Here is a 16,065-nt window from a genome sequence, read left to right as displayed (position 1 = left end):
AAAACATTTTAAAAGCATGTTTGATGGATTAAAAATATTATTCTGTACAATTGACTTACAATCACAATTGGGACTAGAATTTCTGTTATTGACTAATGGTCATAAAATGTGGTGTTATGTGATCACATCTCTTAGGAATGGTAATCATGACATTCATCGATGCCATCGTTAAGCAAATTTCACCAGTTAGGCAAAGACCCTTTCCAAACTAAGCCATTCCAGTCTTAGTCCCTCTCTCTTTTGGTTCCTCCAAATCAGGGACTGCCTCCACTTCATATCTCCACAATTGCCTATTCTCCGTATCTCTGCCCTTTTGATCTTTTGGTCGCTCTGTATTTCAAGGCAGCAAGTTTTCTGCATTTTGCTGCCTAGTTGACCTTCATTATTTTCTTGTTCCTGCTGCCATTAAGGCCCTTCATCTTCAGCATGTCTTGTAGGAAAATTGCCTTGCAAATCATTGTGCAGCGAGCAACAGTGTTTCGAAGGGCATGCTTGGTTAGCAGTGGGAGCAAGTAGACAGCAAAGATTAGCTAAGGGAGTAGTGCAGGAGTCTAAATAAGCATAGATGGGAAGGAGCTGAAGTGCCAAATGCCCAAATTTTGATCACGTGACCAAGAGCACTGCAATAGCAGTAAGGTCAGACACTGGCTGTAAGTCCCTTTGTTCAACACCACCACAACTTTGAATGATTACTGAACAAATGGTCCTAAGTATATGATTACCTATATGACTGTCCGTCCTTGGAATATAAGAATGTTGTGAATAAGACAATATTTGATAGTTTGGTTAAAAAGTTTAAATTCCTAATGACAGGTGTTTTGTCCTATTAAGCATTAAAGTCTACACTAAATTAGATTGATGAATCAATTTAAATCACATGAGCCTTCAACTTTTCTATCTACACACAGAACATACTATTTGTCATAAGTTTAATAACTGAACATTTCAGGGAGGAGGAAATCATCATTATGGGGACCCAGATTGTTGGGGAAAATATGCTGATTCTGTAAACTATTTAGAAAGGACTGTAAAGCACTGTGAAGTGGTTTTTTCTTGCCATCACTGTTTTTTCTTGCCATCACTTATAATTTACATGCAGCTAATCTTCCATACAGAAATAGCATATGAATCTAGAGTGATAAGTCTGTTATCTCCTCTCAACTAAACAGCTACAGGTTAAATTTTCAATCTTTGATTCAAGACTTGTTTGAATCCAACTTTTCTGTAAATTTAATAGGTAATTAAGTTAAAGCTACATACAATTTTGTTAAGATTATTGATTGTTTCTTGTAGCACTGTTTCTTTGACCTGTGTCCTTCTAGAAAGCAATTCTTCATGTTTACAAGAGTAACGCCAGGTGACATCAACAACCTGAAAAGCACAAATTATGAAAATACCTTATACAATATTATAGAGAGAACATAGATTGAATTTCTAGCATGTTAAGATTAAAACTATTCCAATGAAGAAACAATATCCTCCTTGTTGTGCAGCTATACAACTGCTTTATCAGAACCAATGCTATAGCTAGAGTTATTGGCAGGTCTGGTTAATTCAGTAAACATTGTTCACCTACCTCCTCTTTCGAAAAGGCAATAATATAGGACAATTTTTTCCCCCATCCAATTTCATACAAAAGGGGTTTATCACAGACATTTTCACATGAGTCGCAATGAAGCCATCTTTGCTGTGACACAGAATAAACTTCAGTCCATACATGATCTGAGGGGAAAAAAAGAGAAGCAGCGAGCATTAAAAAAGAAACTTCTCAATTTTAGAATGTTAAGCTCCTCAAAGAAATAATTTTTTTCTTTTTACACTTCACTTAAACCTCATTTGCTTATTGATTTAAATATATACTCTCCCCATATTGCATTACTAAGATCACTTAAAGAAAAAGCATGAAAACATTGTCTAACTTAATGACTTAGATTGTTTAGAAAGATTAGATAATTACATAAAGATATAGATTATAATATTAATCTCTCTTTCCCTCCCCCTCTCTTTTGTTCCTTGCCCTATATATTCAGGATTTGTTACAATTAATAAAAGTTTATTTTTTGCTAAATTGGTAAGTTTGTTTGCTAAGTTTGATGATGTTCAAAAACAATGAAAGACTTCTAAATACCGTATATACTCGAGTATAAGTCGACCCGAATATAAGCCGAGGCACCTAATTTTGCCACAAAAAACTGGGAAAACTTATTGACTCGAGTATAAGCTGAGTTTTTCAGCACATTTTTTGTGCTGAAAACCCCCCCCTCGGCTTATACTCAAGTGAGGTTCCCTCTGAAAAAAAAAAATGGTGTGGAGCTCCGGAGCTGGGCAGCCGCTTCCCTGCTTCCGTGTTTCCTTTGCAACTTGTAAGCATGGGGATAATCGGAAGCAGAAAAGTTCTTGCATGAGGATGTATTGTTTTTTCTTTATTTAACTGTTTTTTTTGGGGGGGGGGAAAGACCCACCGTCATGTGAGAATGCTCAGGCACGAAATCTATCCGCCTGAAAATAAGTGTGTGTGTGGGGGGGGATTTTAACAGAGGGAAGACATATGGAGAAGGCAAAAGCGACGGAAGATCCTTCAGGGGAAACTGAGGGGAGACTCACCCTTGGTCCAGATGAGCCCCTTCCCCGCCCCTAAGGAAGCAGAGGCAGCCAGCAAAGGCAGGCAAGCCCCTCTTCGCGGACTCCGTCCATCCTCGCCTCCCACCCACCCACCCAAAGCCAGCTCCTCCGCTCGGGAAGAGGGGGAGGAGGAGGTGGTGGCAGCGGCTCGCGTTATTTTCTGAGCTCTAGGCTCTAGGCTCATGATCTTAGAAAACAACGCGAGCCGAGGTGGCTTCGTTTCCTCAGCCCTAGCTGCTTTCAGTCCGCTCGGGAGGAGGAGGGGAGGAAGTGGTGGCAGCGGCTCGCGTTGTTTTCTGCGATCTCAGAAAGCGACGCGAGCCGAGGTGGCTTCGTTTCCTCAGCCTAGCTGCTTTCAGTCCGCTCAGGAGGAGGGGGAGAAGGTGGCGGCAGCGGCTTGCGTTTTCTGAAATCGCAGAAAACGCGAGCCACTGCCACCACCTCCTCCTCCCCTCCTCCTCCTGAGCGGACTGAAAGCAGCTAGGCTGAGGAAATGAAGCCACCTCGGCTCATGTTGTTTTCTGAGCCTAGAGCCAGAGCGCTTTCATTGCACGGCGGAGCTTCTTGTTTCAGGAAACACCGGGCGTCGTTGCTGCCCCCTGAGGGGAGGGCGATTCTGGGCTGCGCGATTGGGGGACTTTGTGGCTTTGGGTGGGTGGGTGGGAGCGAGGATGGACGGAGTCTGCGAGCGGGGCTTGCCTGCCCTTGCTGGCTGCCTCTGCTTCCTTAGAGGCGAGGAAGGGGGCTCATCAGGACCAAGGGTGAGTCTCCCCCTCAGTTTCCCCTGAAAGATCTTCCGTCGCTTTTGCCTTCTCCCTATGTCTCCCTATGTCTTCCCTCTGTTAAAATCCCCCACACACACACACACTTATTTTCAGGCGGATAGATTTCGTGTCCGAGCTTTCTCACATGACAGTGGGACTTCCTCCCCCCCTAAAAACAGTTAAATAAAGAAAAAACAATACATCCTCATGCAAGAACTTTTCTGCTTCTGATTACCCCCATGCTTACAAGTTGCAAAGGAAACACAGAAGCAGGGAAGCGGCTGCCCAGCTCCGGAGCTCCACACCATTTTTTTTTCAGAGGGAATCTGACTCGAGTATAAGCTGAGGGTTTTTTTTTTTTCAGCACAAAAAATGTGCTGAAAAACTCGGCTTATACTCGAGTATATACAGTAAATAGAATGACTAAACAGTTATGGCAAATAAAAGCTTGTTACTTTCTTTGTACTACGTTCCCAAGCATTCCATAACTGGAGTTCCAACAACTATATATGAATGTCTTTTTGGTTCTTTTAATAGTGGGACACAGAGGACAATCCCCTCAATAGCTGAATATAAAGAAATATCACCTCAAGCTTCAATGGTGATATTCACAATGGTCAAATATGGAAGATTCCATTCTGCACCCTACAATGGATGTCTCTGCATTTGCAGAGCGGCAGAGGTAGAAGACCTAGCTCACATCCTACTTGATTGTTGCCTGTATAAGAGGGTGAGATACAGGTACCTCTGTCTATAAACCAAATAAATGACCGATTGGGATCCCCATATCAAAACTATTACCTTATCTGCGGCCATAATCTGAAAATAACATTTAACACAGCACAGTACTTAAGCAAAATGGTTTGGTTGAGATCGCCATATATGGGACAGATAAGGGTGGATTGTAGGGGTGACACCAAAATATAATTTTATCATATTTTATTTATCTATATATTAAATTATTGTATTTTATCCAATTCCATTTTAAATTGTTTTTATCAGATTTTATTAATAATTTGTCTGGACCTCTGCACTTTGATATGACCCAAGGGCTAATTAATAAAGTATATTACTCAAGCCTCAGGGAAGGGAGGGAATGGGGAGAGAGAGAGAGGGAGGGAGGGAGGGAGAGAGAGAAAGAGAAAGAGAGAGAGGGCACTAACTCAGAAAATTCCATCTTCCTGCTTTTCAACCTCAACCATAAACCTGTGAGGTAGAATGGGCTAAAATGTTATCAGTATATTCTGTTTCCTTCTTAGGCCTAATCTTTTGGTGAAGTCTATTTTTACTACCCGAATTTCAAATTTATGAGTCGTCTGTTGTCTCCAAAAATATTTCTTTCACTTCAGAAATTCTCTCAGTCAAGATGATAGGTGTGTATGTTAGTAATAATAATCGTGCTCATAAATGAAAATTTAAGAGGCCACATCAATATACTCTGATGCAGATTATGATTAGAAACGCAGTGGGTTAGGGTTAGGGTAAGCACTATTGATTAACAATTTCAGAATGCCTATGAAACATGGTATTCTAAAACAGCTATACCTGTTGCATCCCAAATGTATCTTGCTTCAAATCCTACTGCTCTACAACAAAGTGTAAAACAATTGGCCCATTCACCACAACGTCCTTGTCTAGTTTCCAATAGCTTCTCAGGATTGTTGTATCTGGAAACATAATTTTTTAAATATAAAGTTTTTAGTTACTGCTATAAGAACCAAATAATTCAAATATCTTAAAAGTTTCCCCATAACTATTGATATCAGTAACTATAAATTTTACAATAGGTCCAATGTTATAATATTGAAATTTGTCTTTTGGATTATTACATCCAAGAGTTCTTTCAGTCAGTCACCATGGTACTTTAATTTCTTATTTTTTTCTTCTATCGCTATTTCCTTTGTGTGATGTGGAGTCCAAAACAAAGCACTTTATGACTTAAATAAACATACTCTCTTATTTCAAATCTTTAAGCTAGCAATTATTATCCAATAATTAATTCCAGATGTATAAAATCCTACTACATGATTCCTGATTAAAATGAAACCTGCTAAACTAGAGTGATATTTTAATGTTTTAAATTTATTGATAGCACTGTTGCTCAACTCCAAATCTTGAAACAATAAAATGGGCGTTGGTATAATTACCTGAGAATGCCCTTTCTATCTATGCTGCAAGAGAGTCCAGGAATGGGTTAAACTCCTCCTTCTGATGTCATAGAGCTGAGTCTGCCACTATAAAAAGCCAGCCTCTGGCTGGCCTGCCCATCTTTTAGGCGAGACATATAACCAGACGTATAAGGTAGAGCTGGACTCTCTTGCAGCGTAGATAGAAAGGGCGTTCTCAGGTAATTATACCAACACCCATTCTCCTATACACTGCTTCAAGAGTCCAGGAATGGGACATACCAAAGCCTGCATGTCCACGGGAGGGCCAACGTTTGGTCCAGTCACTCTGACTGAGGAACCACCTGTTGAAGTACCCTCCAACCAAACAATGCCTGGACTGAAGCAAATGAATCCAGGTGATAATGCCGTATAAATGGTAACAGTGAAGCCCAGGTAGCCACTCTGCAGATCCCCTCCAGCAACGACTAAGTAGACCAGGCAGCCGAAGTAGCCCCACTCCTAATGGAGTGGGCTGGGAACTGGCATGGATAAAGTTTGGTATGCCTTGGATATACAAGCTCTAATCCACCTACCAATTGTTGATGCAGTCACCCTGTTCCCCAGGGTAGAAGGATGGAACGACACAAACATGGCTTCAGATTTTCGAAAGGCCATTGTCCGTCTGATGTAAATCCGAAGGGCCTGCCTCACATCCAACGTATGCCACCTGTGTTCCAATTTGTGTTGTGGTCTGCGGCAAAAGTCTGGCAACACAACATCTTGCGCCTGGTGAAACCACGTGTTTATCTTAGGGACAAACATGGGGTCTAACCTAAGAACTACCCTGTTCTGTTGGAAAAGACACAGGTCCTATCGGAGCAAGAGTGCTGCTAATTAGGACACTCTCCTGGCTGAGGTAAAGGCCACTAAAGATTGTACCCTGAGGGACAGCATTTGTAGAGATACAGATCTGAGGGGCTCAAAAGGGGGCTTCGTTAGAGCTTGTAACACTTTACGTAAATCCCAAGTGGGAAACCTATGTACAACAGGAGGTTGAGGGTTAGATGCCCCCATTAGGAACCTGCGCACCGACGGGTGATGGGACCAAGAAGCATATCCCTCCCAGGATAGAACAGGGGAGAGAGCCGCTACCTGGTGGCGAAGCGTGTTAGGGGCAAGTCCTTTGTCTAAGCTCTCTTGTAGGAATATTAGAACCTCTGCCATAGAAGCAGAAGAGGGGTCTCTGGCCAAAGGCATGCACCAGGAGCAGAATACAATTCTAAAATGGCCGCCAAGCTCCTTAGGCTCTTACCAGGCCCCAAGCAATCGAATTAAGCTGGAACAGCTGAGAAGCGGCAGGAAAAAAATTCTGGAGTCAGCTGTAAAACGGTTTAGCTGGCGGCAGCAACGAGATTGCAATCAGTGCAGCTGCATGGGAGGTTCCTCCAAATGTTCGCAGTCATTCGCAGCAGGGTCAAAGTCCACAGTCCTTGCGCAGCAGGGCTGAAGCCTCGGTGCTGCAGGAGAGCAGATCTCCACTCTCCTGGAGACAGAGCTCTATCGAATCCCCGGGAGTTGGATTTTAAATTTACTGCTGTCTCTTTGAGTTCAAACTTTTCCTTTAGCTGTTTAAAAGCACTTCTTCCAGAGACTATGCTCTCAGACAAGAAGCTGAACCAAAAGATAGGCGGGCCAGCCAGAGGCTGGCTTTTTATAGTGGTAGACTCAGCTCTATGACATCAGAAGGAGGAACTTAACCCATTCCTGGACTCTTGAAGCAGTGTATAGAAGAATCTGAAAGATTTGGGGTGTACACGGTGCCTTGTAACACAAGCGGTGGTGGACAAACTTGAGCTACGGGTTTTTCAGTTGAGCATTCCAATTAGGTTCAAACAGGTTGATGGTTCTGTATTAGGGGGGGATAACAGCCACTCATAGGATGGATGTGGTGAAAATGGGGGATCACTGGGAACTAATATTGTTTGTAGTGATATTCTACTCTATATGATAGCAAAGAACCAGCAAATTGTGCTAGCCAATGGTTGTTGTAACCTTGCATTATATATGGAATTTCCAACTATGCAGACTGAAATACAAATGAGATGCATATATTAAATTAATAATGTCTAATACAAATTATTTACAATTATTAAAGACAATTTGCTAAACTCACCTTGGGAACCTGTTGCTGAACTGGCATTGGTTACAGAAGTGATTTTCAACTCTACTTGCATCCCATCTCAGGTCATCTTCATTAGGTGACAAATTATCTTTAGTTTCTGTCTGTCTCCCACATTTGCTACATGGTAAGCTGTCTACCCACTTGAAAAAACTACATTTAAACCAATTCATTAACTCCATCAGAAGAATATCCTCTTCTCTCAGAATGCAATCTACACATTTAAAAAAGAATTAAAATAAAGCAGGAGTCCAAGTTATCAAATTGGCATAACCATTTCAGGAATTACACAAAACTGAAAGGAAAATAATTTTGAAGGAGCACCAAGAAATAGTAACACTATTTCAAATGCAGTATAACTTATATATTCTTATATTTTAGGGAGATATTAATTGGGTGTTTGAAGCTAAGACACAGTTGGCTTGTTCCTTATTGACTTACTGAATATTTTTTAAAAAATGCAGTAGCTTTAAAGGTTTGGGTACTGAAATTGTTCATAAATTCAGAGACAGTAAATTGGAAATATTAGCATTCTATACATAAATATCAGGACATCTCCACTGCCATAACCAACATAGAATCAATAGGATGACGAATCTTGAATACTTACATTCAAGTTTTCAATTTAGAATTTCAACCAAATCTTCCTTAAGTTGCCCTTTTTCTGCCTTGAGATGCAACATTATGGCACTGAAGGTACTGAGTGAAGGTATTGAGTGAAAAAAAACTACTTCAAGTATAACTTATTAGAATTATTTGTAAGTGAATTAAAAATATTTGCTGCACTAGATAAATATAAATCAGGGACAAAAATGACCACCTTTAATAGAATCATGGCAAGAGTAATGCAGATAACTGCACAATCCTCTAAAACATCTTTGTATCAGATAGCACGAACATAAGAGCTACAATTCTTACACCTATATAAAAATACATAATTTTATCATTTCTAAAGCTATTCCAAAACACATTTCCTGTGATAATTTTGTTTGTTAACATATGAATGCATTTATATAGTAATGTTTTGTTTGATACTGTTAAACTATTCAGATATTACCTCTGTCCAGTTTTTGGGCTTGTGATAACTTTTTCTGAGCTTGCTTTTTCAGATTTTGGAGTGGAATACAAGCCAAGGCTTTCTGTTGTAAAATTGGGTTTTCATATGCCATTACATGCAGAAAATTTGATTGAAGTGTCTTCAAAAAAATTGATTCGGTTGTCTAAAACAAGGGGCAAAAAATCTTCTCATTTCAATTGTCTTAAACAGAATTTCTAGGAACTTCAGATAAATTTATTCTTCTACATAAACATTCTTATATCTGATGACCCTCCAGATATATTCTAACAACACAGGTTTCAAGATATTCAGGGATATTGGAAGTTATGGTCCTAATATATTTGGGGAACAATGGTTTTAAAAAGGCTGTTTGAAATATGTCAAAAAGGATGTTTGAACTAGTATGAGAGGTTTACAGGAAGTAAAACAAGTTTAAACAGCTGTTCAAAATCAGTATGTAATGTAAAATACCTGGGTGTGCTTTATTTTTAAACATGGCATGCCTTAGGAATAGAAGGAATATCAGCAACCATTACAAGTTTATAACATCAGATTCTAGGGAAGAATATAGAAGAATTGCAGGGACCTTGGTAGAGCTCAGATGTTTCATAACCAAACCAGGCAACATTATCAGTGTTAGTAGGCAGTGTGGTTTGCTCTCATTTTATATACTAGTGGCTTGCCCTGTCAGTGTTGGTGAGAGTGGTTTTGACGGTTCCTTGATTAGAATGTTCTCTAGCATTAGTTTGTTGGCCTCAGATGGTATTACTAGTTTAATAATGAAATACCAGTTCACCACTGAGCTACAAATATTCTTTTCTAGATGAATTAAGCAGAATATACCTAGATATGAAGTTAATAAACTAGTTTCTAGTGCAAATAAACAATCACAAGCAATTATGAGATGATTGGAATAAATCCTTAAGGAAATCATATTATATCCTTAAAGACTAAATTTATGCAATATATAATTTTAAAGATTTTATATAAGCACAGAAAATATTTCTAGGAATTGACATATGAATTACATTTCCATTTCACACTGTGATTTAAGTCAATTTACACTCCTAATTTCAAATATTATTGTTTAATGTAACAGACTTTAAAATAGGTTACCATGACAGCAGACTGAGTATTTGTGTCTAATTGGGTATCAGTAGTAGGCTCTGTATTTCTTATCTTTCCAGAGGATTTCATTTGATCTGATCCATTTATTCAGCTAGTTTTTCCCCCAGCAATTATATTTCAAATAGCTGCTCAATTGATGCCTCCTTAAGAAAAGTAAGATGAGTTTCCCCCTGAAATTACAATTACAAAAGTGAAATCATCTATATTAAAAATCATTTTGTTCTGAATTATACCATCTCTTCTAGCCTGGTAAAATAAATGCATAACTAAAAAATACTCCTGTCAACTATAGCAATCTTAATAATGGTAATTGCGATCGGAATTCCATTTCCACTTTCATTAAACGAGTAAAACTCATGAGACCACATCACTTAGTGATGGCAATCCTAGCAATCATTGTTGCCATCTTTAAGCAAGAATCAATAGTTAAGCAAGGGTTTCATGTAACTGTTACTTGTGACCAGCTTCCAACAAGCAAAATCAATTGGGAAGTTAGCAGAAAATCTTAAGTCCAAGGTGGTTCACAAACACGCTGCCATGACTAGTTTGTGTGCGTATATACTAATTATAATATAAATTATAATACAATCAAGAATGGTTGGATATGGCATAGATGTTTTTCACTAGAAGAACATATATTAGTATAACATATAATTTTTTAAAAAATGGTCAAGTTTTCCTTAGCACATGAAGCCCGAATAATAGGTTAAATATTTTCACTGTAGAGGGTGAGAATAAGAAGATATTTCAAAAGGATCATATAAAATTCTTCTACATAACAATTTCAAGATACTTACCACTACAAACCTCATTTCAAACAGGCATTCAATAACTCCTCTGACAGCCAACAATGTACTAAAAAATGCTTCATCTCCAATCCAAAGAGATCAATATTTTTTTGAGGGTCTGATTAGAATGAAAACTATTTAAACAAAATATTTTTTAAAGATATGCTTGCATTTTGAAGCCAAGAACGTGCTCTCATATTTCACGAATGAACTATGGCTGTTTGCTGACCCCATGAACCCTACCATGACTATTTTGAGTTTCATGAATATGTTCTCTGGTTTCATAATTCTGAGATAATATTATTTGCATAGTAAATCAAGTCTGTAAAACAATTCAATTAAATTCAATTAAACAATTAGACAATTAAACAATTAAATTAAATTAAATTAAATTAATTAAATTAATTTATTGCTTATATTCACAGCTAACCTGCATGATAAATCAGTATTTTTTTAGGGAACATAGCTGGGCTAAACACATTATTTTACCATATTTTGCAATTATTCCCTGTATTTCTTCTTCTGAGTGTTTTTAGATAAAGAAACTCTGCAAGGAGACTCTGGAGCAGCACTTCAAAGAAACCAAGTCATCCATTTAGCTAGAGGTAAGGAGGTGCTATCACACTATTGTGGAAAAACAGCCATTTTAGAATTTATTTTTTAAGTGGACAATAAGTTATCCCTTTCACTTCTTAGACATTTTATTAGCTTATTACATTTACTAAGCTAAAAGAGATTCCTTTCAGTCCCAGCCTATTACTGCTTTTTGAAGATCTTCCCCATTTGGGGGACATTGTTATTGTTGAGCAATGCGAAGGAAGGCTAAAAAGAGATGAACTAAAGTAAGGACGTATGGGGTATATTTTCTCTTTTTAATTTTGATGGAAAATCATAAGGATTTAAAAGGTGTTTTTATTTTGTAATTTTCATGAATTGCCCACCTGTATTTGATGTTGGAAGTTATAATTTTCAATTTTGGATTGTTCTAGGAGGCAGAAATAACCTGATTTTTGTGAATTCTGATTGTCCAGGAGATAACTAACTGGTCTACAGAAATATTTTTGTTGTTTGTTTGATCACAAAAGGGAATTTTTACTATCTTTTTATTTGTAACTAGTTGTCTGCTGATCTATTTTATAACCTCTTGCTGGAGTTTTACAACTCTTTTTTATTATTTCATTGTTTACTATTAAATTCCAACCCACTTTCCTTTTTGCTGTAAGGAACTCTGTGATGAAAATACATTTTCTGGCAGTGAAAGTCATCCGATTGGACTTATACAGAATTATACTGCAAATGTTCTTTCTAACATTTTTAAAAAAAGAACTTTGATTTTTATTTTTTAACTTTGATGGAAAAATTTTCTTTTTAATCATTTTTTATTTTGGGAAAAAACTTTATCTCAACTTTTCTCTATGATCATTAAGTTATAATTCTCTTGTCCCTGGAAAGAATAGTGTGTTTTTCAAAATGTCTCTAAAAGGAAATTTTCTGGAAAGCATTTGAAAAAAGAATGCTCTCCAACCTACAGGTTTTATTTGAAAATATAAATAAAAAATTGTGATGGGTCAACAGTGACTTTGAACAAATTCTAGGAGGATATCAAAAAGTAGGAAATAACAGTTGGATTTAATTTGCAACTTGAATTTGAATACCATCTGTTGCTGCCAAATGTGAAGAGGAAAGTATTTGGTTCGAAAAGTAATATGTATACAAGAAATTCTGAGATAATGAATGAAGCATCGTTTGGATTTTCTTGGCAAGATTCATGTTGTGTTTTTAAGGAGAATTTTTCAACAATGGATGCTGCAGAGATATTCACAACAAAGACTTATGAACTTCAGAAATGGGATGCAAATTTTTGGGAAAATTCTCAATTAAATTCCTTTCCCAAGGAAAGGTTTTATTATTAAGACTCAAATGAGGGTATTTGATCCTGGACAGATCAGAGATGACGACTGGGGTATTTGAGTAAATAAGAAACCATTGTAGATGAGGTGGAGCCAGCTGTCTAGGAGAGAAGACGTGCAAGCAGATCTCTCTATGAAGCATGATCTTTTAAACTTCACTTTGCGGGACCTTTCAGGGGTCAAAAGAAGGCTCATAAGGTTTCCGAAGGTGTAGGGGTGCCGAAGAACCTACACAGGTAGCAGTTCATGCGGGGAAGCGGAGAGAACCTGGATTGAGCAGGCGAAGGAAGGACAATCGGCAGGTCATCCATAGAAGACAGCTGGTCATACTATCAGTGAATTAGCATAACGAAGGTGCATACAAAATGGACAGCCTTAATAACTTTAAAGTGAGTAAAACAAAAAGGGCACTGAAAGCGATCGATATAGAGAAAAACCGGCATTAAGAGTCAGCCCTAGTTAAGAATGGAGGGAGCGGCGAATGTTATGGCGGGCAAAGAGATTGGAAGATAGGAAAACCATTAAAAAAAAAATCTGGCGAACAGAAGGGAGAAGATCAGTGCATACAGCTGTAAAAGAAAAAATGATCAGATTGGTGTCTGGAATTAATGTAAGCAGAAAAGTTTGGATTATACTTGCAGAAGCGTGACTTTTGAAAGTGTCCAGTGTTGATTTGAGAGAGATCTGTGGGATTACAAAATAAAAATGGAGGATATTTGAATGCTTTGAACTAAATGGATTTGACTTAAAAACCTGAGAGAGAATTGATAATTTTGATCAAATATCGTGAAATTGGATTTTGGACTTTGTCTCTCTATATCTTTTTGAACTGTTCTGAACTTTTTCAGAAAAAGAAACTTGGAATAAATTAAAATGGACGGTACAAAGAAAATGACTCTGCAGTTTTGAAGTTGACAAAGAGACATTGTAACGCTTCGTGAGAGACATCTGTTGGCCACTGAACGGAAGAGAAACTATAATAAGGAGAAAAAAAGGGATAGTTGGTTTCTTTTCCCTCTACGTTAACACTTCTGCCTTTTGGCTTCCTTTGTTGATTCTCAAATTACAGCACATATAGGTAAATGTAAGATTCTGCTGGTCTCTGCATATACTGAATAATACAGATTGATATAAATCATATATTATATACTTGGCAGTTAAATTGACTAGTTAAAGCATAAGAGAAAATATTTATTATACATATCTTGATATATTGGTATATTATATAGTATGTTATAGATTAATTAGATATATATTTATTATCCTTAAGGTTTGACTAAGTGGGATTACTTTAAGTAATAATTTGTTAAAATTAATTACTATATATGGATTGTTGTTATTGTGTATATAATTTAGCATACTATTGAATACTGGGTATTAGATTGGATTTATTGTTTAAATTGGCCTTAATATTTATATAAGCATTCGGATAATTGATAGAGTTGATAGTGGTTATAGAACTGATATAAGGGAAGGGGAGTCCAGTATTGTAGTGTGATGTGTTAAAGTTAGAAATTACAGAATTGGAGGGACTTGAAAGAGAAGGAAAAAATTGGAAGAGGTGGTGGAAAAATAATATGATAACAAAGATATTTAGTATGACAAGTAATACAAATATACCTAAACCAGGAGTTGGAAAAAAAATACCCACCCAAGCATTGACAAGGGCTTCAACGGCAAGTCCCTCCACACAGAGAGCTATAGACAAAATGTTACCAAGGGAGAGATCGAACTCAATAAAAAATCTACAAGGATTAATGTTGGATATGCAGGAAATGCTATCCAAAAATCATGAAGACTTGAAAACAGAGACAGGATCAGTAAGATCTGAGTTAAAAGAAAAAATCGAAATTATAGATGAAAAATTTGAATGCTACCAACAAGAGATGTGGAAAAACAAGAAAAAATAGTGGAAATAGAATTTAGAATGGATAAAGAGAAGAAAAAGGTAGGTATCAACTGATAAGTTGATACAAGCAAATAAAGATCTGGAATCTACGGTAATCCTTCTGGAAGCAGAAAAAGCAGACCATTACCCGAGGTTCCAAAATACTAAGAAGGAAAAATAGGAAGATTTGCTGGATGTAATGGGTGAGATAATTGAGAAAATAGTAAGAACTGAAAAATAAGAAATTGTGATGGAAATAGATGAGACGTACAGAGTACAGATGAATTATACAAGAAGGCATAATCTTCCTAGAGAAGTTCATGTCCAATTGATTAAGTCGACTCATGATGAAATATTGCACAGAACGAGAGAGAAGCCAGTAGAACATAGTGGAAAGCAGATAACTGTCCTTAAACAGGTGCCGAGAAGAGTAAGGGACTTAAGAAGACCTTACCACTTTCTGACAATGAAACTTATAAAATATAATATCAGTTTTAGTTGGTTGATGCCGGAAGGAACTATGGTCAATTGGCAGGAGAAGAGATATCAACTAAACACAATTGACAAAGCGGAAGTTTTTTAGGACCAACAATTTGCTAATGAAGGAGAGACAGTAGTGGAAGAAGTGGAAGGAAGGAAAGACTCGGCAGAGGAAAGAGGAGCAGAGGCAGCAAACAAGGATGAAAACTCACCAGATAATAAGGAGAAAAGATATGGAAGAAGAAAGGCAGAAATATATGAAAGACAATATGCAGAATCTAGGGAAATGAGAGCAACAAGAAGTACAAGACAAAGAAATTGATAAAAAGAGAGAGAAATGTGAGGTAATTTCAATGAACATTAATGGCTTAAACTCTCCAGTGAAAAGGAAGAAAATATTTCATAACCTACAAAAATTGAATGCGGATGTAATAGCCATACAAGAGGTGCATATAAAAGAGAAACAAAAATACCTGCTACATAACAGAAAATTAGGAAATGCTTTTATGTCATTAGATAAGCAAAAGAAAAGAGGGATGGTGTTATACATAAAAGATTGGGTCTTTTTTAAAAGATTGGAAATTTTTAAAGATAAAGATGGTAGGATATTGATGGTAGAGATAGAATTTGAGAATAAAAAGATTTTTTTTGATAGAAATTTATGCTCCAAATGGTCCACAAGAACACTTCTTTCAAAAATTGTATAATAATATTAAGGAAATACATTATGAAGAGATTTGTATCTTAGGTGATTTTAATGCAATTATAGATAAAACAATGGACTATCAAGCTGAAAATAAGAAAATAATAAGGAAAAAGGTATTAATGAAAATTTTTCATGATTTGGCAAAAGAAGCTAAGATTTATGATGCATGGAGAGAACACCATCCAAGTAAGAAACAATTTATGTTTTATTCTTTTTTAAAAAAATAAATTTTATTAATTTTTCAAATTTTAAAAAACAAAAAACTTTATACATTGTTATCAACATCAAGACATCTTTTCTATCTCCTTACATTTTTCAGTATATGTATTTACATATTCCTTTACCATTACATCTTACTCTTGCTATAAATCAATATCCTTTATCAATCTTCTCTATGGTATATTTACATATTTACATATTCCCTCATTCTTTTCC

At 36.8% G+C, this 16,065-nt stretch overlaps 2 protein-coding genes across 6 annotated transcripts in view; one reads left to right on the top strand and one right to left on the bottom strand.

Annotated features, from left to right (window-relative positions):
* The window catches only part of OXSM (3-oxoacyl-ACP synthase, mitochondrial), a 43,719-nt gene that overhangs the window by 7,891 nt on the left and 19,763 nt on the right, over positions 1–16,065 (top strand). The gene's annotated exons all lie outside the window — the stretch shown is intronic.
* NGLY1 (N-glycanase 1) overlaps positions 1–16,065 on the bottom strand; it is a 41,915-nt gene that overhangs the window by 11,631 nt on the left and 14,219 nt on the right. For 3 of the 5 annotated variants that reach the window (XM_087915519.1, XM_087915518.1, XM_087915516.1), the window contains exons 2-7: positions 9,847–10,028; positions 8,731–8,893; positions 7,668–7,887; positions 4,932–5,053; positions 1,577–1,722; positions 1,261–1,371 (exon numbers count right to left, since the gene is read on the bottom strand). In XM_087915519.1, coding sequence (XP_087771645.1) covers positions 1,261–1,371; positions 1,577–1,722; positions 4,932–5,053; positions 7,668–7,887; positions 8,731–8,893; positions 9,847–9,927 — 843 coding nt within the window. In that variant the 5' untranslated portion in view covers positions 9,928–10,028. Of the gene's footprint in view, positions 1–1,260; positions 1,372–1,576; positions 1,723–4,931; positions 5,054–7,667; positions 7,888–8,730; positions 8,894–9,846; positions 10,029–10,655; positions 10,781–16,065 lie in introns of all 5 variants that reach the window. The other 2 variants (XM_087915515.1, XM_087915517.1) reach the window with 1 other exon arrangement.

The sequence above is a fragment of the Pseudonaja textilis genome, chromosome Z (genome assembly GCF_049901715.1).
Source record: "Pseudonaja textilis isolate UNSWEBS1 chromosome Z, rPseTex1.2, whole genome shotgun sequence".
In the NCBI taxonomy this organism is placed as follows: domain Eukaryota; kingdom Metazoa; phylum Chordata; class Lepidosauria; order Squamata; family Elapidae; genus Pseudonaja; species Pseudonaja textilis.
This window is presented reverse-complemented; position numbering and strand designations above follow the sequence as displayed.